Raw genomic sequence first — 22,080 nt, 5'->3', positions numbered from 1 at the left:
AATCTGAAGCAGGCTCCGGGCTCCAAACTGTCAGCACACAGCCCGATGCGAGGCTTGAACTCATGCACCGTGAGATCAGGACCTGAGCCAAAGTCGGAGGTCTAACCAACTGAGCAACCCAGGTGCCCCATTTTCCTGTGGATTATATTCATTGCCTCTTCTCCCCCTCCCACCATCCCCCCTGCACCCCCTTCCCAAACCAGCTAAGCTTCATGAGATTGGTGTCTTCAGCAATATATCCTAAGTACGTGGAATAGGATGTGGCACAAAGTTGATGCTCAAAACTTATTTGTTACATAAACAAAGTAATAAAGAGCTTGACTTTCAGAAGACTTTTTTTTTTTTTTTTTTTTTTAGTGTTTATTTTTGAAAAAGACAGAGCATGAGCGGGGGAAGGGCAGAGAGAGAGGCAGACACAGAATCCCAAGCAGGCTTCTGTGCTGACAGCCTGGAGGCTGACAAGGGGCTCAAACCCACAAACTGTGAGATCATGACCTGAGCTAAAGTCAGACGTTTAACCGACTGAGCCACCCAGGCGCCCCCAGAAGTCTTTTTGATGTATTGTCTGTACAGGCCATCTAAACCATGATGCCAAAATGTTAAATCTACAGGTTTCATATAAACTGCACAATTACCAGGAATCTTGTACTCTGGCAAGACAAATGTTGGGTTGTTCCAAGGTCTTTTTTATTTTCATAGACGTGTTTCTATTTTCCTAAGAAACACTGTTGGCCGCAAAGATTTGTTCTTTGAACTCCAGTACTTCTGAAGTGCTGAATTTCTGAGTTTTGCCTCAAAGGGGAAGACTATTCCAGCACGTGGGAGTGCTTCACTGCTGCCAAAATATTTTGAAGAACTTCCCATATTACTAAAGTCTCTAGAAGAGCTTATTTATCCTTACCAGGAAAAGGTTATTACTGTTATTGTTTTAAATTCCCTCCTATGCTAGAATTTGGCATGAAAACTGCCCTTTCCTGTAACAATGGCTAGAGATCTTCAGTGTTTCTATGTTGTTTAGAAAAGCTGCAATCTTCACCAAACGTCAAAAAAATAAGCCCAAGGGCCTAGCACATACCACTGTGATTCTGCCCTGGCTGTCTATAAATAAGAATCTTGGTTTAATTAAAGGTTCTGGTGAACATCCAATCTTTCTTCAGGGAACACAAAACAGTACAAATTAAGAAGCTCAGTTTAAAAAGAAAGAACTCTAGGGGCACCTGGGTGGCTCAGTCGGTTAAGTGGCCGACTTTGGCTCAGGTCACGATCTTGTGGTCTGAGTTCGAGCCCCGCGTCGGGCTCTGTGCTGACCGCTCAGAGCCTGGAGCCTGTTTCTGATTCTGTGTCTCCCTCTCTCTGCCCCTCCCCTGTTCATGCTCTGTCTCTCCCTATCTCAAAAATAAATAAAACGTTAAAAAAAATTTTTTTTAAAAGAAAGAACTCTATAGGAACAATGGATTGGTGATCGTGGAATTCTCTAGTCCTGCGTGGTTTGACTAAATGAAACCAGTCCTAGGACTACATACAAAGCACTTTAACTCCAAGGGCAGGCAGATCATGAGATTGTTGTAATTCAGAATCTGCTTATTTGAACTTGGCTCTGCACATTTAAAGCCCACCTGTTTAATACTGTTTAGCTTTTTGGCATAGGAAGTTGGAACATGTTTTTGAGACCAACATTAGGATGGGAGAGAAGCTTCCTGAATTTCTGTTCAACTGTTTTGCAAATGTATGGCACTGGTCATAAGGGACAGGTGAACAGTGCTAAATAGCACCCACTCTAAAGCAAATACAAACTGCAAATATTTTGTACAGAAAGGGGGTGTGCTTTTCGTGTTAAGTGTAAGAGTTAAAGGTGGGAAATAACATGTTTTATAAATAAAAACAAATTGTAGGAATCAGAATTGTTAAAACAGATCCTTCTACAGCTCTACAAAGTGAAAGGACTGTGTAATCACTCCATAAATTTCAACTGCCTAGCTCTTAAAGGCATGTTTTGTCTGCCTTATTCTGTCCTAATTCCCAATAAAGCTAATAGTTTCATACTACTTAATTTTGGTGGTACAAACAAAAAGTGACAGTGTTTTAAAAACTATATTTCATAAGTTCTCAATACACAAAAAACATATTGTGCTTTGCAGAATATTGAGATAGAGTATAAGAAATTAAAATTCCAGGCAGTGCTTTTAGTCATACTGAAATGGAGACAAATTTGGGATCTAACAGCTACTCCTAAAATGTTTTTCATCTGGAAGCCATCAAATCCTGATCTGTTCTCTCAACGATAATATTTTTAACTTTCCATCCTATCATTATGGGTTTAACTCCCCTGTTACTGAAACAGATAACCAGCCCCCTCCCCCCTGTAATTATACATAGTAAGGGGAGGGGGAATCAATCCTACTGTGGCTGTTAACACCAAAAGACATGGGGACCTGAGCCAGAAAAGGCTGGCTCGCTTACGAATTCATGTTGCTGTGAAGAAAAACAAAACTGAAAAAAACACAACAAAACAGCCAAACCCACTAAACAAAAATACCTTGCACAAAAAGCAAAGACGGGAAGACAAATATAGAAGCATTACTCTTGAATTTCCTGGCTTTGTTGATTCCAGCCGCAAAGTGAACATTAAAATGCCAAGATTCACATTTTAATATTCCCTTGAAATCAGAAAAACAATAGCTCTTTCAGGATTTGAAAGGACACTGGAAGGCTCGTAATATTTTATTGAGTCAATTTGCTATTTACATACTCGTAAGGGGCTTAAAAAAGAAGCGAAACGGAAGATGTTCTCAACAGACAGAAATAAAATATTCCAATCTATTGTTCCAGTTTATGGCTCAGATCGAAATAATGGGCCACAAAACCTATCAGAAACTAGTTGCGCAGTGCGTGCCTCGCGGCCGGCCAATGAACAGCAACGTCTCGGCTCTCCTCCCGCCGACAGCACTTCAAAGACACTTTTCTTTCTTTAAAGAGCCCGACCTCTCGGTTACGCTAGCGCTCGGCACCTTTGTCAGGTCTCCCAGCTCGCGTAGCCCGGCCCTCTTCTATTTGCGGAGCGCCACTACGGTTCAAGGCAGTGGCATCCAAACCGATCGGCCACCCCCACCGCACGAGGCTCCCAAAGCGCCTCCATTCTCAGGGTGAACTACGGCTTCCCACGGTGGTGTTCGGGGCGCGGCCCAATAAAACGCACTCCCTTCACCGAGCGAGGGTAGGGGTGACGGGCCTCCCTGTGGAAGGGCTCAGAGGGCAGAGGGGACTTGGGACTGTGCGCACGCCCCTCCGCGGCTAGGCGGGGGGAGCGCACACGCCCTGCGCCCGCAGCGCTGCGGCACGGCGGCGGAGCCCCAGCCCAGAGGCGAAGAACAAAGGGGACGCGCTCGCCTTCGCTGCTGGGGGCTGCCCGGGCGCCGTCGCCAGCCCCGCCCCCCGCCGGCCGCGGCGGCGCGCGCCCCTCCCCCGTCCCGCTGCCCCCTCGGCCCCGCGAAATGGCGGCCGCGCCACAAAATGGCAGCCGCGCCGAGTCCCGAGCCGGCGCTGACGGAGAAATAAAAGGCGCCGCGGGCCTCTCCCCGCTCCCCCCCCCCCCACCTCCGCCCCCCGAGCGCGACAATGCCCGCCCGGGCTTCCTTGTGGTGGCGGTCGGGGGCGATCCTCCCTGGGCACGGGTACGCCTTCGCGCCCCACACTCCGGCGACCGCTTCTCGACTCCGCAAACCAGGCGGCGCCTTTGTGCGTGTGCCGCCTTTGCGCTTCCAAACTTGCCCCGCTGCCGGAGGCTCTCACTTAAGGGGCCAAAACCTGGAGAGAACCGAACGTCGCACAACAGCCAGGCAACCCCTGCCCGCCCAAGACGTTCCTCGGGCTGGCGCGGGCAGGGAGCACCCCTTTCTAGTGTCTGCACGCCCGCAGCTTTAGCTCTTGGCCATCAAAGTGAAGACAGGAAGAGGGACCAAATGACACCCCCCCCCCAAATGAGGGGGAGATTGAGGAAACAGGGGTTAAGGAGTCCCCGAACCGGCACTTCGGCAGCCGCGTAGAATCTCAATGCGGAGCCCACGCTCGAGACCCAGAGGAGAGCCACGGGCGGCCCACGAGTGCACGGGCAGCTCCAGAGGGCGGATGTCGGCTTGCGCTCCATGCAAACCTCCAGTGAGCGTTTTAGATTTTTCATCGCTCCCCCCCTTGCCCTCACCCTTCTCCCCGTGGTCAGGGGTCTCGGGGCTGGGCACAGGCAGAGGAAGGAGCGGCTGCTGCAGTCCCCAAGCTTTCTGCCCCCCTCCCGCCCCGTGGCGTGAGGGTCTTGGTGGCCTTGGGCTTTGCCTCGGCCATGACGTGATGGATGGAAGCTGGGCGGTGTCGGTGTGTTTTGGATGTTTCGCTTTCTTTCTCTCAAACGGTCGCTTCCCTGTGCTCCCCATCCCCAGCTTCCCTTGGGCTCCGTCTTTCCAGAAACTTCTCAGGGAAACACCAAAAAGCCGCAGGCTCAGCCGCCGCCTCCCTCCCGGAGCATGCGCGCCGGATTGGGCGGCAAGTTCGGCGCGCGCGTGTGCAAGTGTGAGAGTGGGGCGTGCGCGCGCGCGTGCGGGGCGGGGCCGTTCGCTCTCACAATGAAGGGAACAGGTTTTCCTCCCCTCCCCCCCCCGCCCCACCACGTTCCGTCGTTGCGCCAGCTCGTTGGGGCAACTCCCCTGGCCTTTGAGAGAAGACGGGGGGAGGGGCAGGGCCGAAGCGCTCGCGTCGTTGCTCCGCGCGCCTGCGCAGCAGGTCGTCTCCGCCGAGCTGTGTTCTCCGCGCCGGTTGCGGTAGCGTCTTCGCTATGAAGTGCGTCTGAGCCACTCGGTTGCGTCCTACTCAGTGTTTCCTCAGCTCCCACTCGGGGAAACTGTAGCGTCTTGAGGGGTTAACCATTCGGTTCGCGGGTTTCCCGGAGCTGAGCCTTCCCTTTGTGCCGAAGGGATGAGCTCGGACTGTGTCTGGTTGGTTCCCTTCCACGCCTGCCTGCGCCATGTTTGGTCCGGCTCCTGACCGGATTCGGTGCCTGCAAGTGTGGTGGAGCCTTTTCCAAACGGGGAGGGGGCGGGGACAGCCCTGGCCCAGGGACAAGGCGGTGGCCGCGCCGGCTTCCCTCAGGCGCTGCCTGCAGTTCTTGCTCACTAAACCAAAATAAAGGTGTCCTTTATTTGGAACGCCTCCCTCGGTCGCAGACGTAAGCCTTTGGTGGGGCTGGCCGCTGGGTTTGTGCTTGGTGTGTGGATGCGGACAAAGGGCCCGGGCGTACTGCTCGGTCTCTCTGGGCAGAATTGAGCTCGCCGAGTGGTAACCATAGTAACAGCTTTTAGTGTTTCTCAAGGTGCCTTTGGTTTTAGTTTTCTTTTCCTCTCCCCTTAGAAGTGTGGTGGAAATTACTGCCAGGGTTGTGGGTTCTTAAAATCCGCCCCCCCTCCCAAGCTCTTTTATCTTACCTTGTAATCCGCTCCCCATGCCAGCCCGTTTCTGAAATCCAGCAGGCTAAGTGAGGTTCCCTTGGCAGGGCATGGAGGTCTGCTGTCTCCAGTCCTGAGCTTTGTTTCCTTGCCCCCTGTTGGAGGACATTCGTTTCACTGGTGGAGTAATTGCCTTCCTATATTCGTTTAGCGTGTAACGTACCTTCAGATCCTGATAGATGTAAGGTTTAAAAGAGGGAGCTTGTTCGCGAGGAAGGCACCTTGGGGGCTCCTAAAGACAGACATTTTATGGTCGAGAGCCGCATTTTGGCTCTGAAGTTGTTGGGAAGTGCTAACTTGCCCGCAGGTGCGGGTGCACCATTGACCACGCAAAGTCCGAGGTCAGGTCAGGTCAAGGCTCTGGGCGGAGCCACGCAGTGGGTCCTAAGGAAGGAAGATCTTTCTTCCCGGTGGGAATTTTGAGTTGGTGCCAGATTCCTAACAGAACTCTTAGTATCTGAAAAGCTATCCAGAGGCTGCGTTGAGGCACTAGCAAACAATAGAATTCTCCCCCTGCTAACAAGGCTGTAATTTGAAGCTTGGAAATGACCAGATTAAGTGTCCTTTGAATTCGCAGAATTTCGGTTAGAGATTCTATCCTAACAAATTATGGTTAATAAGAGTCTTTGAAGTCAAAGTCCCTGAAGTAAGGGCAACACCACTAAATAAGGGGAAGGTTTTGTTTGTACGTTTTGTAATTAAACAATGTTTTTATTTTTTTTAAAGTAAACTCTATACCAACTTGGGCCTTGAACTCAAGACTCCAAGATCAAGGGTCGCATGCTCATGCTCTATCCACCGAACCAGCCAGGCACCCCCGATTTTTTTTAAAGCTTTTTTACATTTATTTATTTGTACCTTTTATAATTTTAAATAGGCATAAAAACAAAGTTCTTATTGGGGTCTAATAATTAGGATCTCTGGAAACTGATCCTGAGGGGAACGATATATATACATAAGTTGAAAATTTTAAAACACAAGAGTACCCCGTTTTGAAGCCACTTTCGAGTGAATTTAAGTGAAAGGTTTATGCTTGGGTGTGTGTTTATATCATCTTGTGTGGTGGGGAAAACATAGACCCGTTTTAGTAGTTCATCCCACCCTGCCCCTTCTGCCAGCTAACTACAGTGTACAGTGAAGTCTTTAGTTCTGACTCCTAATGATTCTGTTTTCTTAGAGAAACCATTTTAATGACCATTTTAATCAAGCATCCTTTAAGAGAGTTATCCTGAGGCATTCTCTTTTCAGCCAAAGTATTTACCAAAAGGAAGTGTAAGAAGTGGCTTCCATGACTCTCGTAGTATATGGCGTGAAAAAAATTCAATGAGTGCCTCCATCAAAATACTGAAATTTAATTTTTTAAAGCCTGAAAAATAATTCCAGTATTTAATTCAGAAAGGCATCATGTCCTACCTCGTCTTTAAATAGTGTGGTTTTATCTTAAGCCAAAAGGTTTCTAATGTCGAATTATATAAAATTAGCAATCATTACCCTCCTGAAGAGTAATGCAAAATATTCGAGGCAGTGATGTGATTTAAAGAGGCATTATTATCAAACAATAATAATTGAATTGAAATGGAAACAGTTTTCAAAACATTTTGAATGAGTACATAAATAATTTTTTGTCTAAATTTTCTACTTCAAACTAGAGCAGGAAATCCCCTGAGTCTGCTGAAAATTTCAAAACCTATATAACAAGTTACTAAACACATTTTATTTGGTATTACTGTTTTTGAGATTCCATCAACTATACTTTGATAGTAGTCTTTGAATTAATCAGTAGCCTTGATTTGCATGATTTGTATTCTGCTGACTTCCTGATGTTTAAAAGTTACAATCTTCAATACATGAGGTGTTTTGGTTAAAGTATAGCACTTCTAGTGAAGAGGGTTAGTCTTTTCTCCCATGAGGATTAGCAGCAGGGGTTTAAAAGGTTGAATGAAATCTCCGAATTAACATAGTGAATAACATTTTGTTCACATGGGATCTGTTAAATATGTTAATTTAGTAGAGTCCAGCATCAACATTTCAGAGAAACCCTTAACTGAAGTAACCCAGATGCTGACTTCCAAAAGTCATTTTATTACAGCTTTTTCTAATTATAAAAGCAGTATATGTTAACTGAAGAAGGTGTAGAAGAAAATTTTAAGAAAATATAGATGAATAAAAACTTCTTAAAAATTTAAATTTCAGGTGAGGTGGGTGAGGGGATGGGTGAAATAGGTGAAGGGGATTAAGGGTACGCTTGTCATCACGAGCACTCCGTATAGAATTGCTGAATCACTATGTTATACACCTGAAACTAACACTGGCTGTTAACTTTAGTAGAATTAAAATTAAAAAAAATTCTACCACATAGGCACAGCTGTGATTAATATATTTGAAACTATCCTTCCAGTCCATTTTTTCCAATGCCATAAATGTTAATAAATCGTGTTCGTAATTGTAAATATTAGGTACATTAGCAGTATTTCCTCATAGAGGGAAAAAAGTTACTTTTAGCAACTTTCCTGGGAAATGGTAGAAACATAAGAATTGATTTTTTATAAGAAAATATCAGCCATTACATTCGTTTCTGGAAAACTAAAAACAACGTGGGATAAATTATTTAGCTTTCTTGGAGAGTTGAACAGGGAAATAGATGATGAAATGTTAGCCTGCTGAAAGAATGATTTAGAGAGCTAGCTGGCTAATGTTCAATTGATGGAAGTTCTGATAATTTATGTATATATAATTCCACCAGAGTGAGCCTGCTATATCAAAATAAGTTAATGGACAAGTCTGCCTTTCACCAGTTGACTCTCAGAACTAGCAATATGTCAAACACTCTTTGAGAATAATATAGCAGTGTTGTCTGTTGCATTTCAACTGTTTGGAAAACTGTTTCTAATAATAGAAGGAATTTGTATTGTCAAATAGGCTTTGATCATTTTAGGGCCCGTTAATGTATTTTTACATGATGCCTTTAGAAACAAGCGCTTGTATCTTAAGTATATGCGTTGTCATGAAATAGTTTAGTTTTAATTGCTTGGGACTAGATTTGTAACCAAAATCTTGTTAAATATCTGGTAACGATTCTGTCCTCCTGCTCAAATGTTGATTTTAATTTATCTGTTCTATGGCTGGGGTAGCATTCAAAGCCCGAGTTTGAGGCTCAGATGCTTTCTCCAACTGGGCTTCCATTATGCATGACTGAACTCTTTGAGCACATCTAGCATGTTAAATGCGGGAGCTCCTCACAGTGTGAAAGTAAGACCTGATTAAAAACATCTATTTTAATTTCCCTTTGCAAATGGCTCTGCTTTAATGTTACCTTTCTGAATTATCTGTAATACTTAAATGATGATATTCACTTCACTATCCACTTATCATAGATGAAAGGAGAGATCGCAACCTCCTTTTGATCTTTTTCAGTGAGCATCAATTATTGTTAAAATAATTTAAAAACTAGAATAACAGAGTGGGTTGCCTTGCTATTGAAAACATACAAAGATAAATGCTTATGAAGAAATTCTGCTTTTGTAAATATTTTGTAACAAGGACAGAAACAGAGAAAAGCTTTCCCAGTGTTTCCTGATACATTGCCAATAAAAATGAAAGGCACTGAAAAAAAATCAAATACTTGATTTGGGGCTGTGCAAAGGGCATGCACTTACCAGTTTTGTTGTTATTAAGAGATTTGCAATAGAAAAAGTCAGCAAAAACCCACAAAACCCAGAAACTGCGCACTTAATATGCAATTAGTGCATTTTGATTTGACTATAGGACTTGGCTATAACTGTGAAAATTGGTAATAGTATGTTCTTTCAACTGATGCTTATTTTTTTTTCTTTATTAAAAATTTTTTTTCTTAATGTTTATTTTTGAGAGAGACAGAGACAGAATGTGAGTGGGTTAGGAGCAGAGAGAGAGGGAGACACAGAAGCAGAAGCAGGCTCCAGGCTCTTGAGCTGTCAGCACAGAGCCCGACACGGGGCTCGAACTCACCAGCCGTGAGATCGTGACCTGAGCCGAAGTCGGACGCTCAACCGACTGAGCCACCCAGGCGCCCCAACTGATGCTTATTTTTGGTGTAAATATGAAATTAGTGGTCAACTTATTAGTATTTGATATTTTGATGGTGTGTTTCTTCCAAATTCTTTTACATATGTTATCTTCTTTGATACTTCCAGCAACCATTTTTTTTTTTAACTTTTTTTTTTAACGTTTATTTATTTTTGAGACAGAGAGAGACAGAGCATGAACGGGGGAGGGTCAGAGAGAGGGAGACAATCTGAAACAGGCTCCAGGCTCTGAGCTGTCAGCACAGAGCCCGACGCGGGGCTTGAACTCACGGACCGCGAGATCATGACCTGAGCTGAAGTCGGCCGCTTAACCGACTGAGCCACCCAGGCGCCCCTCTAGCAACCATTTTTGGTAGAGAAAGCATATTTTTTATTTTCATTTTGCAGATACGGATATTGAGACTTTTGAGGATTTAACTGAATTGCCTAGGTCATATAGCCAGTGACAAAATTGGAACTGGAATTTTTAACTCTTAATCCAAGGGTTATTCCATTATACATTAAGGTCTCTCATTCATACCATCAATGTTTTTTTCTTCAGTGTTTTTCAATTCATGGTCAAGCAGTGTTATGCTGAAAGAATCAGTAAGGAATATGGGCAATATTTTTAACCTGCAACTATTAACTTTAACAAAGATGGACAGACTTCCTACCTAAATTGCTATATGTATGTATATACACTATATATATAGTATATATATACATACACATACACTATATGCATATATACTATATATATACTATGTATATATACAATATATATAAATACTACATATATATACTATATATACACATATATGGTATATATATATATATATATATATTGGCATCAAAGGAGCACATTAAGAATTTGAACAGATAAGAATTGAAATTTGTTTTATTCATTAATCTATATATCTATTGATGTATGTTCACGTTTTATAAACTGAATTCTCTTTTTAGAAATACACATCAGATTTTTTTTTTTTTAATTTTTTTTTTTCAACATTTTTTATTTATTTTTGGGACAGAGAGAGACAGAGCATGAACGGGGGAGGGGCAGAGAGAGAGGGAGACACAGAATCGGAAACAGGCTCCAGGCTCCGAGCCATCAGCCCAGAGCCCGACGCGGGGCTCGAACTCACGGACCGCGAGATCGTGACCTGGCTGAAGTCGGACGCTTAACCGACTGCGCCACCCAGGCGCCCCAATACACATCAGATTTTTAAAAGCCCAGGAAACTAACATGAATACTTGGGTTGCTATTTTTGGTGCCCAACAGGTATTCTGACTAACACCTCAAGAGATCCTGAGTATAAGGTGGTATCAAATGACATTTGATGGGATTTTGCTATAGCCTTAATCTTGTTAGAGAGAGACTGTTTCTCAGTTTGGTAAATCTCTGGCAAAACGAGAACTGATACTCTCTTAATTTGACCTTTGTTCCTAATCTTTTTGACAGTCTGTGATCTGTAAAGGTCTTTGGGAGAATTTAATTCAATTTTGCTTAACAATTTGCGTTATGTTAAAAAAAATATTAGTTGGTAAACATGTTGCTTTAATTTTCACTTAATGTCCCCTAATTCTTGTGCCGTGCAGAAAGTAGTATAAAACATCTTAACTGGTTCTTATTTTGTTCTAGTTTATGCTTTTATTGTTTTGTGGGAGTCCTAGATGGATACCGTATTTAATAATTACTCTAATTAGTCTCTCCTGATTTTGCATCTAAAAGCCCCCCCCCCCCTTTTTTTTTTTTCAGCCCTTGAATTTTTCTTCAGCATGATTTTAACTGAAGTCTGCATTCAAGGTGAGATATCCCCGTCTCTAAGTGCAAGACCCTATTTTCTGAATCCTTGTCTTTGTTAGTTGCCCCTCTTAATGCAGTTGAGCTGAATCTCTTCTGTTCTTCATGATGACACTTTGGTCTTTCCCAAGAAGCTTCAGCTAATTCATAGCCTATCAGGATTTAAATAAATCATTTACATCATATTTTAAAACGTGTTTCAAATTGTGGTTGCTTATATTGAAATTCATGCTTCATGGAAACATGCATTTTAGTTCAACGCTAACTGCATCTGTATATACAGGGCTATATAGTTCAGGGGTTTAGGTTAATAGTGTGCTGGCCTGACACTCCTTATGTGATAGTTGATGTGACAGAGAAATGGCCAAATGTAAATGACTTATCCTACATCTGAATGTGGTTTGATTTGCTTTTACTGAGAAATCAATTCCAGAATATTTTCAAGAACACACATTTCCATTTCATTTAATGACTGATTTGCATGAATACAAGACGAACTTCTGGGGTGGCACTAATACCTTAACTAAATTATGAATGAGTGCCACTATTAGGGTAGGGCTTTTCTGTTTCTAACTCTTTGCCACCACCTCTTTCTGTTTCTGACTTACTGAAGTTCCCAAACAGTAAAAAAAAAAAAAAAAAAAAAAAAAAAAAAAAAAAAAGTTGAAATAGAAAACGTGTAAACATAAGCTAGGAAAATAGCATAAAAACCAGTTAAATTACCTTAGACTCTAGAAGTTTGAGAAGTAACTTGCCAAAATTCCAAAAATCATTTCAAATGGATGGTAAAGTTAGCTCCTGAGCTAGCACATCTTGTACTGTAATTGTTGCAACTGTTTAAAGTGGGGGCTTGCTTAGACTTTTGAATGTCCTAAAAAGAGGAGAGATTATCTCAATTCATCAGACCTGCTGAGATCAAGTTTATTTATTTAGTATAGACCATTTTTAAACCAAATACAAGACAGTTGATGTGACTCTAAGTCTGACAATCATTAAGAAACTTACGTTAGACTATGTGGCAAACAACAACAAAACTATTTGGGAGCATTACTGTCTGTGGGAACGAAAGAAACTAATTATGCACAGCTGATCCGGGTATTAGTGCCATTGATTATGGTGACCATATTTTTCAATTCAAAACAGCATAGTTTGGTGGTAAGTTGGCTCCTATTTAAGGAGACAGTGAATGAGACCAAATATTTACAATCTGGTATGTACTTGAAGCTCCACGCCTCTGATAACGTTATTTTTGTAGATAAAAAATAGAAAAGAAAATTTAAACAATTCCATTTTTCTGGACTCAGTACAATTGCCTTAATTTTGTGGGTTTTCTCCAGGGTTGCAAACTGGTCTTGATATAAAAGTTCTACTGTGGTCTTTAAAGGCCTTTAGGCCTGGAAAGGCCAGAGGTCTGATCCATTTCTATGCTTAAATGTTAAATTACAGTAAATCTCTATATGAATCCTTTATACAATATTAGATACGTAGCCTTCTCATTTCAGTCCTATTCCTGGTATCCTGTAACGACCAGCTAGGAGAGCTTGCAAAAGGTTTCGCAATCTTATATAAAATAAAGTTGCTTAACGTTACAAGCTAATGATTCTTGAGAGGAATGGGTTTTTGAAGCTGTCACTGCTTCGCTGGGCAGAGAGAAGGGCGGCCCTGTTCTGACACTTTCCCAAGCAGGCGGGGATCCAACTGCCCGGAAACCGCCAGCTCCTGGCCGAAGGGTGAGCAGGGGAAGAAGTCTTGGCTTCTCCTAGGAGGGGCACTGGCAGCCGCTTTGACACGCAGCCCTATCAAAACCAACCCCCTTTCTCTCTCTTCTTCCTCCAGACCGGCGCCTGGAACCCCTGCTCGAGGGGCCGGAGGCCGTCTCTGCCCCCGCACGCGCAGAGCCCCAAGCCTGACTGAGCGCCCGCCCCGCGGCCGGCTCCTCGCGCGACTGCGCGCCTGCGCACCGGGACCCGGCGCGCGAGCGTTCCTTCCCGACCCCGTGTCCCTCCCTCCCTCCCCCGCGCGCCTGCGCGCCGGCTGGGAGGAACTCGGCGCCTCGGCCTCGGCGGGAGGGCGGACGCGCGCGCGCCCGCGGCGAGGGAGGCGGGCCGCGCGCGCCGGTGGGAAGCGTCCGGCTGCCACAGCGCCAGCTTCGTCGTAGTCGCTGCCGCCCGGGTCCCGCTCGCCCCTCCTCCCCGCTCCCCCGCCCGCCGCCGCCGCCGCCGCCGCCCGGGCGCATGCGCCGCCGGAGCGCGAGGGTCGGCTTCGGGTGTGTGGTGGCGGCAGAGCGGAGCTGCGAGGCCCGAGAGTCAGAACCTGGGGGAGAGGGATGGTCTCTGCACGGGGGGGAGCCGGAGGAGCCGCCGCCGCTGCCGACGCCACCGCCGCAGCCGCCGCCGCCGCCGCCCCGGCGCCCGCCTCCCGGCGCTGACGGGCTCGTACGAAGCCGGCGAGGGAGAACCCGCACCAGCGGTCGCCGGCACACCGCCCAGCATGGTCCGGGAAACCAGGCACCTCTGGGTGGGCAACTTACCGGAGAATGTGCGGGAAGAGAAGATCATCGAGCATTTCAAACGGTGAGTGACACGCGGCCCGGGGCCGCGCTTTCTCCTCAGGCGCCGCTTGCCCGTCCGGCCCGTTGCCGGCCCCTCCCCGTGCGCGGAACTGCTGAGGGGACCCGGGCCAGACCCACGGACGGGTGCGAGGAGCGCGCGGCTGTCTGGTCGCCGCTCGGCCCGCGTCGCGGCGTTGGGCCTGGGCCTCGGCGGCGCGGCCCCATTGCCGCCCTCTCCTTACCTAGCCAGGAGGAGGCTGTCGCCCGGCCTCCCCGGAGCCGGCGCCGGGCGGCGGTGCGGTCGCATCCTTGCGCGCCGCCGCCCCGGACCCCTGCCTCCTAGGGACCCCCACCCCGGCGCGGCCAACGCCGGAGTCCCGCAGCAGCTCCCGCTCCTCGCCTTGCGGACTGACGGAGATGTCTGACCTACAGAGGGGTTGGTGTGAGAGGAGAGGTTCGACCCAGGCAGAAGTCTTGGTAGGTGGTGTAGGTGCATCTCAGAATTGGGGAGACACTACGAGGTTCCAGGCGCCTCTCACCACGGACTTCCAGATCTAGAAACTAAAGGGAAATAGCGAGCGCACGTTTTTTTCTTTTCTGTGTGTGTGGTTTTTTTTCCCCCCTTTTTTTTCTTTTTGCGGGGTTGGCTAGAGAGGATGGTGTCTGAAAATAAGTTGGTGCGCCTGTTTTGGCTCCTTCGCCTTCCTGGCCGCTTTCAGCCGTCTGGGGTCCCTGGGCGAGGAGGACGGTGGGGACCGAGGGCTTGCCGGGGAAGGCCCACCTCAGGTAGGACGGTACCCAGTTCGCGTCGGAGCCCGACAGCCTCAGGCTCTCTGCCTCCGGGGCCGCGCCGGGTTAGCGCGTAGGGGCCGCCTGTAAAAAGAGATTCCCTCCCACCCCAGAGTTCTTTACTCGGTGCTTAGGAAAGAGCACGTCTTTTAAGATTAGAACACGTAGCTGCTTTTTTAAACTTCCCAGAATACGTTTTGTGTGTGAAGTATAGGAATCTGTGTTGTTTTTGATCCGTCTTTCTTCTACAGTAGTACTTAGGCGCTTGCTTTCTTTGTGAAATATACGTGTACCGTAACGGATAGAGTCCTCGGCATCAAATGCTGAAAGTGACGGTTTACTTAGGCTCGGTGCAAAATGAGAAGGACTGTAGCAAATCTGTGACTGCCTTTGAAAATTACTGTATTTCCCGATATTCACAATCCTCAAAGATTTTAAGTTTGGTTTCCTCTTAATTCCCCTTACTATCTAGTGAGTGAAGGAAATTATGGAGCGCCCTTATTAGTGAGTCACCATGGGAAAAATAGATTGCGTCGCTTGCTCTTGAGCTGCTTGGATAAGGAAATGGAAGCAGAGGCAGCCGCGCTCCACTCTGTCTTTTAAATGGAGGATCATTGATTCTGTTGGTGGTTGCTGTTACTGGGGTATTAAATCTTCACCGCTGGAGCGCGCGTCTGCGCGTGTCCGCGTGTGAAAAGGAGCCGGCAATAGTGAGGCCATTCATAACCTGCTAGCGCTGTCCTAGGCAGGGCTGGGGGAGGCGCGCTTCCAGGGACTCTCCCGGTGTTTACTACGTTGTGCTGAGAAACCAGGCAGGGCGAGGCAGGGAGCAGAAACTCACCTCTGTCCATTGTGATAAAGGGGATCGAGACCTTGGGCTCAGTTGGGAGGCAGATGGGAACTTTCTCTGCCTGGCGCTGCTCCACCCATCACCCCCACCCGCAGCCCCAGTATCTTCACTGCTTTAGTGGGAAAATCTTGGAGGTGCAGATTATTGGAGTGGAAGAACCACTTAGATGTGGTCACTTTTAACCCCTGGTGGACTTTGTCTGTGGGTCTCTGCCTGGGAAATTCGTCTGTGCCGACGTGCAAACACGTGCATTGCAGCATTCGCTTTGCTCCTCAGTGTTCTGTGGCCAGACGTGTCATTTCGCGTTATGCACATTCCAGAGACATTGCATGCCTATTGCAGGGAGTTTGACTCCTCTCAAGATGAGGGGTTAGGGAAAGGAAAGAGGAAATCGTGCAGGGGAGTTTGGGGAGGTTTTTAAGTGGTTGGTGCTGCGGTCCGGCTTGTGTGAATGACTTTCTAAAATGGCGGCCAGGACCCACTTTATGTGGGAATCAGCCGAGCAGATCTCAGAATGCACCGAGGGAGGAGGGGGCGGAGGATGCGAGCTGCCTTCGAAAGCCGAGGTCTGGAGGAACGTTACTGTATTCAAGAGGGCTTAGCCGGCACAGTGCTCGCGACTGTGTTTAAAGGAGTATCTCACCTATTGCAGAGCAAAAGCAGATGCTGCTGATAAAAGCAGATTATTTTAAAACTAAGCAGACCGTGTGTCCACCAAACTCCATTATTTTAAAAGCGATATTTAAAAACTTTAAACAAACGTTCTTCTTTAAATAGGCATTGCATTCTTATGGGTTTAAAGACTAAAAGATTTATAGAGAAAAATTTCCCCTTCACCCCTGACCTCGGGATTCCCAGTTCCCATTCTCCCACTTCCTACTGACAGGTAATCTCCATTTTTGGTTTCTTGTTTATTCTTAAACATGTACAAGAAATGTTTTTGCTTCTCCAGCTGTGGAGCTAAATGGACCCTGTTTGGAGGAATTCAAAGCGTTTTATCCCTGTTGTAAAACATGTTTTGTAAAATGTGTGATTGCTACCGGGAGGAAAATGAAATTTGAGTAATTTAAGTAAAAGGGATAAAAAGGTAGTTGTACCAGAATGACAGCTCTGCAAGGAAATTTAAGGATACTCACTTCTGGTGTTTTCTAGAAATCAAAATGCGAGAAACCCTACAATGCCTTTTACCAGCTTTTTCCCTTTCCCCAGCTAATTACATTAACTGATAAGTGTTTTACAGGATTAAGAGGTGTATACTGGGAATACATTATATAAAACGTTTTCAGAATGATTATTCTTGTAACACTGATTAGGCTTTTGTAGTAATTTTTTTTTTTTTTTTTTTTTTTTTTATGATTAAGCCAGTTAGTTTAGGGAGCTGGCAGTTTAGAGGTACTTGGGGGGGGGAGTGGGGGAAGGGTCAGAACCAAAATTTTTGTTTTATTATTTACATTTTGATCAGTGTTTTTGGTGAAAAATAGATTGAGAGAAGGATGTTGATCTGGCTTTTTTTCTTCTATACTAAAGAATGACTAAATCTTTAAAGTGTAATCAGGGCATTTTCAAAATTTGGCTTTACCCTCTTGCAATAAGAACACATTTGTTGTGTTCATTATCTTTACAGCTTTTAATATGCTGGTTGAAAAAAAAAATTAAATGAGGACTATTTCTGAATCAGATTTTAGTTAACAAAGATCTATTGCAGGGACTGAATTTGCACAATAGAGAAAGTCCTTTCCTTTGTATGTTAGCTGGGTGGAAGGGGGGAAGGGAGGAGTTACACAACAATTGGTTGCTGTCTTTTAGTTGTAAGAGAGGTGTATGCAAAGATGATTCCCTGAATTAGAATGAACAAACGAATAGAGCCTTTTAAAGAATCTAAAATTCTTTATATATTATTTGTAGATAATAAGTAAATTGCATATTCAGGTTCTTCCCATGTCCAGTTACTGAGAATACGTTAAAGATTGTGCAGATATAGAGCAGGGTAGCAGCTTATGTAAAAAATTTGTCAAAGAATGAGACCTATTTAAAAATGTATTTTGGGGGGCGCCTGGGTGGCGCAGTCGGTTAAGCGTCCGACTTCAGCCAGGTCACGATCTCGCGGTCCGTGAGTTCGAGCCCCGCGTCAGGCTCTGGGCTGATGGCTCGGAGCCTGGAGCCTGTTTCCGATTCTGTGTGTCCCTCTCTCTCTGCCCCTCCCCCATTCATGCTCTGTCTCTCTCTGTACCAAAAATAAATAAAAAAGCGTTGAAAAAAAAAATAAATAAAAAAAAATAAAAATGTATTTTGGTTTTGCTCATTTCAAAGGTCTTCTTTCAGTGGTTTTCTGAGCTTAAATCTCTGGAATGTGTGTTATGTGTTACGTGTATCTGGATATCTTTACTTTTGGGACACAATAAAAATATAGTGGAAGAGTTTCCATTTCTTTAGTATTCTATAACTAGATATATTTTTAGACTTAAAACAGATTTGACTCACCCTAGCCTTACATCATTGCTACGTCGTTTCTTTTTTAGAGCCTAGCCAGTGTCTATGTAGAAACATCTCTGATTTTGAATGTTATAATTTTGATAATCTGTTTTCATGATGGGCTTTTGTACGTTTTAAAAATTAAAAAATCAGTTATCTTGAGAAATAGCATTAAAAAATCACATAGAATGCTTGAAATGTTGTTTTTTTACTTCCTGAGTAGAATGTCTCTGGCAGATTAGAGGAAAACAGGGCTCAGTGCCCGGAAGAATGGTGGTGTTTGACTTGTGTAGAGGGCACCTTTTTCCAACTACCTTTCTTGTAGACTGGTGATTGCTCAGGCATTGTATTGTTTGGTATGCTCATGAAGCGAATTCAGGCTTGATTTATGAGACACTTTTAATCCTGTGAGCACTCATGCTTTGGGAAAATTTATATACAAGTTATAAAGATAGTGGTAATGTGAAAGTTTTTCCAAATAGTCTTCTAAGTCTCACCTTCTCGTTTGAAATTTTGCTAAAATTTAAAAGTTTGCAGTAGTTCTTGAAAACTAGTATATCCAATTGGAGATGGTGTATTTCTCTGTTACTTTAAAAAATCTAGTGTTTGAGCTGTAGTTAACTAGTCCACAGCATTTAGAGTAAGCATTGTAGTCTGCAAATTCCTTCAGTGTATATATTTATTGAAATTGGGCTCCTGAATTTCCTTATTGGATGACTTGAAATAAATGTGCAAGCCCTTGAAACTGACATATATATCAGTCTGCTGAACAAGGAGACAAAACAAAGTAGTATTTTTCTGTAGTTAAATTTCTAACCTTCCTTCCTTACTTTATTTTTACTTATTATTATTTGCCTCAGAGCTACTCATATTGTGAGTGAAAATAGCATACTCTGTTGTGGAAACCAGTTAGAATGTTTAAGTATTTTATTAGAAACCATATAATTTTTGTGTACTATCTAATTGGTTTTCAGTGTGTGGAAATATGCTTTGCCATAAAAAAAATGATCTCGGTGGGGCGCCTGGGTGGCGCAGTCGGTTAAGCGTCCGACTTCAGCCAGGTCACGATCTCGCGGTCCGTGAGTTCGAGCCCCGCGTCAGGCTCTGGGCTGATGGCTCGGAGCCTGGAGCCTGTTTCCGATTCTGTGTCTCCCTCTCTCTCTGCCCCTCCCCCGTTCATGCTATGTCTCTCTCTGTCCCAAAAAAAATAAAAATAAAAAACGTTGAAAAAAATTAAAAAAAAAAAAAATGATCTCGGTATAATTCTAGAGTATTATAATATTCAGGTTTTTCCCCCCTACATTATGTCTGTGTCTGCTAAATTGAAAATGGTAAACATCTAAAAAACCCACAAAGGAATATCTCTTTCCTGACTTAAATTTAGTGAATTTTTGTGTTTAAGGAGTTCATCTTGAGTATAGAGATGAATTGAAATTTAGCACAGTTAAAGATTTTTATTATAGGGGCACCTGGGTGGCTCAATCAGTTAAGCATCTGGCTTCAGCTCAGGTCATGGTCTTATGCTCCATCAGTTCGAGCCCCACTTCAGGTTCTGTGTTGACAACTCAGAGCCTGGAGCCTGTTTCAGATTCTGTGTCTCCCTCTGTGTTTTTGCCCCACCCCGGCTTGTGCTTGCTCGCTCTCTCTCTCTCTCAAAAATAAACATTAAAAAAAAAAAAAGATTTTTTATTATATGAAGAATTGCTCCGGTTCTTAGAGTTAAGGAATATTTGTGGGAACATTCAATGGGAAATACTTACATTGCTTATCACTTTCTTCAAGAAAATAGTATCATGGTATTATCAACATGGTAGTATGAATAGTACCTGTGGTTTCACCAACACAAATCAAGTGTTTTCATATTTCACCTTACATTTGTTGCACAGGTTCCTTTTCACTTCCCCATTTCTGTGTGAATCATTTATGCTTATCACGATTTGGAAACTAAAGTAGCAATTAGACCTGCTGCTAGGTACTTTAATGCATTAATAAAGATGCATATACATTACTAATTTATGTGTAAAAGTTATACTTTGGAGAAATTTGAACATATACAAAAATAGAAAAATAGTAAATGAATCCCACGTACTCCTCATTCAGCCCCAACAACCGTCAGTTGTGGCTTGTCCTGCCTTATGAAGAAAAATAAAGCAAAGGAGGGGATGGAGGGCCATGTTGGTGGGGGGAGTAAGTAAGGTCTCTTTGAAAAGATGGCATTTGATACATCAGAATGAAGGCCTGTCCACACTTAGATCCAATTCTTTCCTACCAGTGTTATTTTTTTCCATTTATAATTTATTTTGAAATAGTTCATGAATGGTGCAAGGAATTCCCACACCCCTTTCACCCAAATTCCCCAATTGTTAGCATTTTGATACATTTACTCCATTAACTTCTCTCTTTCTTTTTTTTTTTAATGTTTGTTTATTTTCGAGACCAAGAATGAGCAGGGCAGGGGCAGATAGGGGGACAGAGGATCAGAGCCCCATGCCACTGAAATCATGACCTGAGCAGAAGTCAGATGCTTATCTGACTAAGCCACCTGTGGACCCCAGTCTTACCCTAGTTTTCATGTGCCTGGTAGTCTTACATAGCATGGATCTTTCATTCTGCAGAATGACCCTCCGCCTGAGTCTAGCCAGTATATCCTCCTGACCAGATCATGTCATGCATTTTTGGCAAGAATACCACAAATGATTCTGTGCCCTTCTCACAGTAACCTATAAGGAGACAGACGATATGGATCCATCCCACCACTGGTGATAGTTTAACTTTGCTCACCTAGTCAAGTTAATGTTTTTACTATTTCCCCCTTTGTATTTGATTAGCATTTTATGGGGAGATATTGCACTATTATGCAGATAGTCTTTGTTCCATTATCAAGCCTATAGCCACTAGCCTTAGTATCTAATGATAAGTCTTGCCTTTATTATATACTGCTGTGATTGCTTCTGTATTTAGTCTTCTGTAGACACAAACTTTACATGTGTATATAATACTCACGATTTCTTTCTTTCTTTTTTTTTCTTTTTTTTTTTTTTTCAGTTGAATTTTAGTCCAGGGTTTATTTGATACCCAAATTGTTCTAGATTTGGCCAGTGCAAGCTCCTTCAAACAGGCTACTGTGTCCTTTTGATATCTTCCCATTACTCTTTTGAGCATTTATTGTAGGTACAACAAAGACTTACCATGTACTTTCCTTGCCCCAGTCCTGTAATCAACCATTTCCTCAAGAAGTCCTGGGTATTTTTTAGTGTAGGATGGTATTGAGAAACCAAGATCTGGATGCTCAGTTTACCCTTGGCTACAAAGCTAAGATGTGTGTTGTGTGTATATACCTCTGTGTGTGTGTGTGTACACACATTTTCATTTATATGCCATATCTGTATCTCAGGGTCACATTGTTAAAAATACTCACGTGCTCCAATACACAAGGATTCTTTCTAACCTCCCATTTCCAAGTTTGTAAATTTTTAAACAATGTTTATTTATTTTTGAGAGAGACAGAGCATGAGCGGGGGAAGGGCAGAGAGAGAGGGAGACACAGAATCCAAAGCAGGCTCCGAGCTGTCAGCACAGAGCCCAACATGGGGGTCAAATTCACAAACGGCAAGATCATGACCTGAGCAGAAGTCGGATGGTTAACCCACTGAGCTACCCAGGCACTCCGTAAATTTTTTCTTAGACAGAAACCTGTCTCCAGTTCCTCTCAGTATATTTACTTATTTGCCCAGTTATATTCTCAGTGTAGCACATGTCCAGATGCCACCTCTAGGCACATTTCTTTGGAAAACCAACATTTGGGGATGAGGGACAAGGAAACAAAAGGAAGGTAGGACTGGAAATGACTTGACTGTTTTTGCCCTCAATTTTTTCTCTCATAGGAGACAACTTGTGGATGAGTAAATTTACCTGCCTCTCTGGTTAAAACCCATTTAGAACTATCCCACTCTTAAAATTTTAGTTTTGGTTCTAGTTCTACCACTGACTTCGTGAGATGAAGTTAATCACTGGATCAGTCTGGGCTTTATTATATGCTAGGTCACATAGAAGAGGGGATAGTGAGAAAGGAGCTGTTGGGA

General features: G+C 44.1%; 1 protein-coding gene and 1 long non-coding RNA gene across 3 annotated transcripts in view; both read left to right on the top strand.

Moving 5' to 3' along the window:
• The first annotated feature begins 2,373 nt into the window (after window positions 1-2,373).
• LOC131505425 (uncharacterized) lies at window positions 2,374-12,012 on the top strand. Its single transcript, XR_009258390.1, has 2 exons — window positions 2,374-4,155; window positions 11,292-12,012. It is a non-coding gene; the product is annotated as an uncharacterized LOC131505425 (long non-coding RNA).
• Window positions 12,013-13,484: 1,472 nt separating this feature from the next.
• Window positions 13,485-22,080, top strand: part of SPEN (spen family transcriptional repressor) — a 92,487-nt gene continuing 83,891 nt past the window's right edge. For both annotated transcript variants that reach the window (XM_058718962.1, XM_058718961.1), the window contains exon 1: window positions 13,485-13,909. In XM_058718962.1, the coding sequence (XP_058574945.1) occupies window positions 13,827-13,909 (83 nt within the window). In that variant the 5' untranslated portion in view covers window positions 13,485-13,826. The remainder of the gene's footprint in view (window positions 13,910-22,080) is intronic.

Source organism: Neofelis nebulosa, chromosome 2 (genome assembly GCF_028018385.1).
Source record: "Neofelis nebulosa isolate mNeoNeb1 chromosome 2, mNeoNeb1.pri, whole genome shotgun sequence".
NCBI lineage: Eukaryota > Metazoa > Chordata > Mammalia > Carnivora > Felidae > Neofelis > Neofelis nebulosa.
The sequence above is the reverse complement of the archived record's forward strand: the minus strand, read 5'-3'. Positions and strand labels throughout refer to the sequence as shown.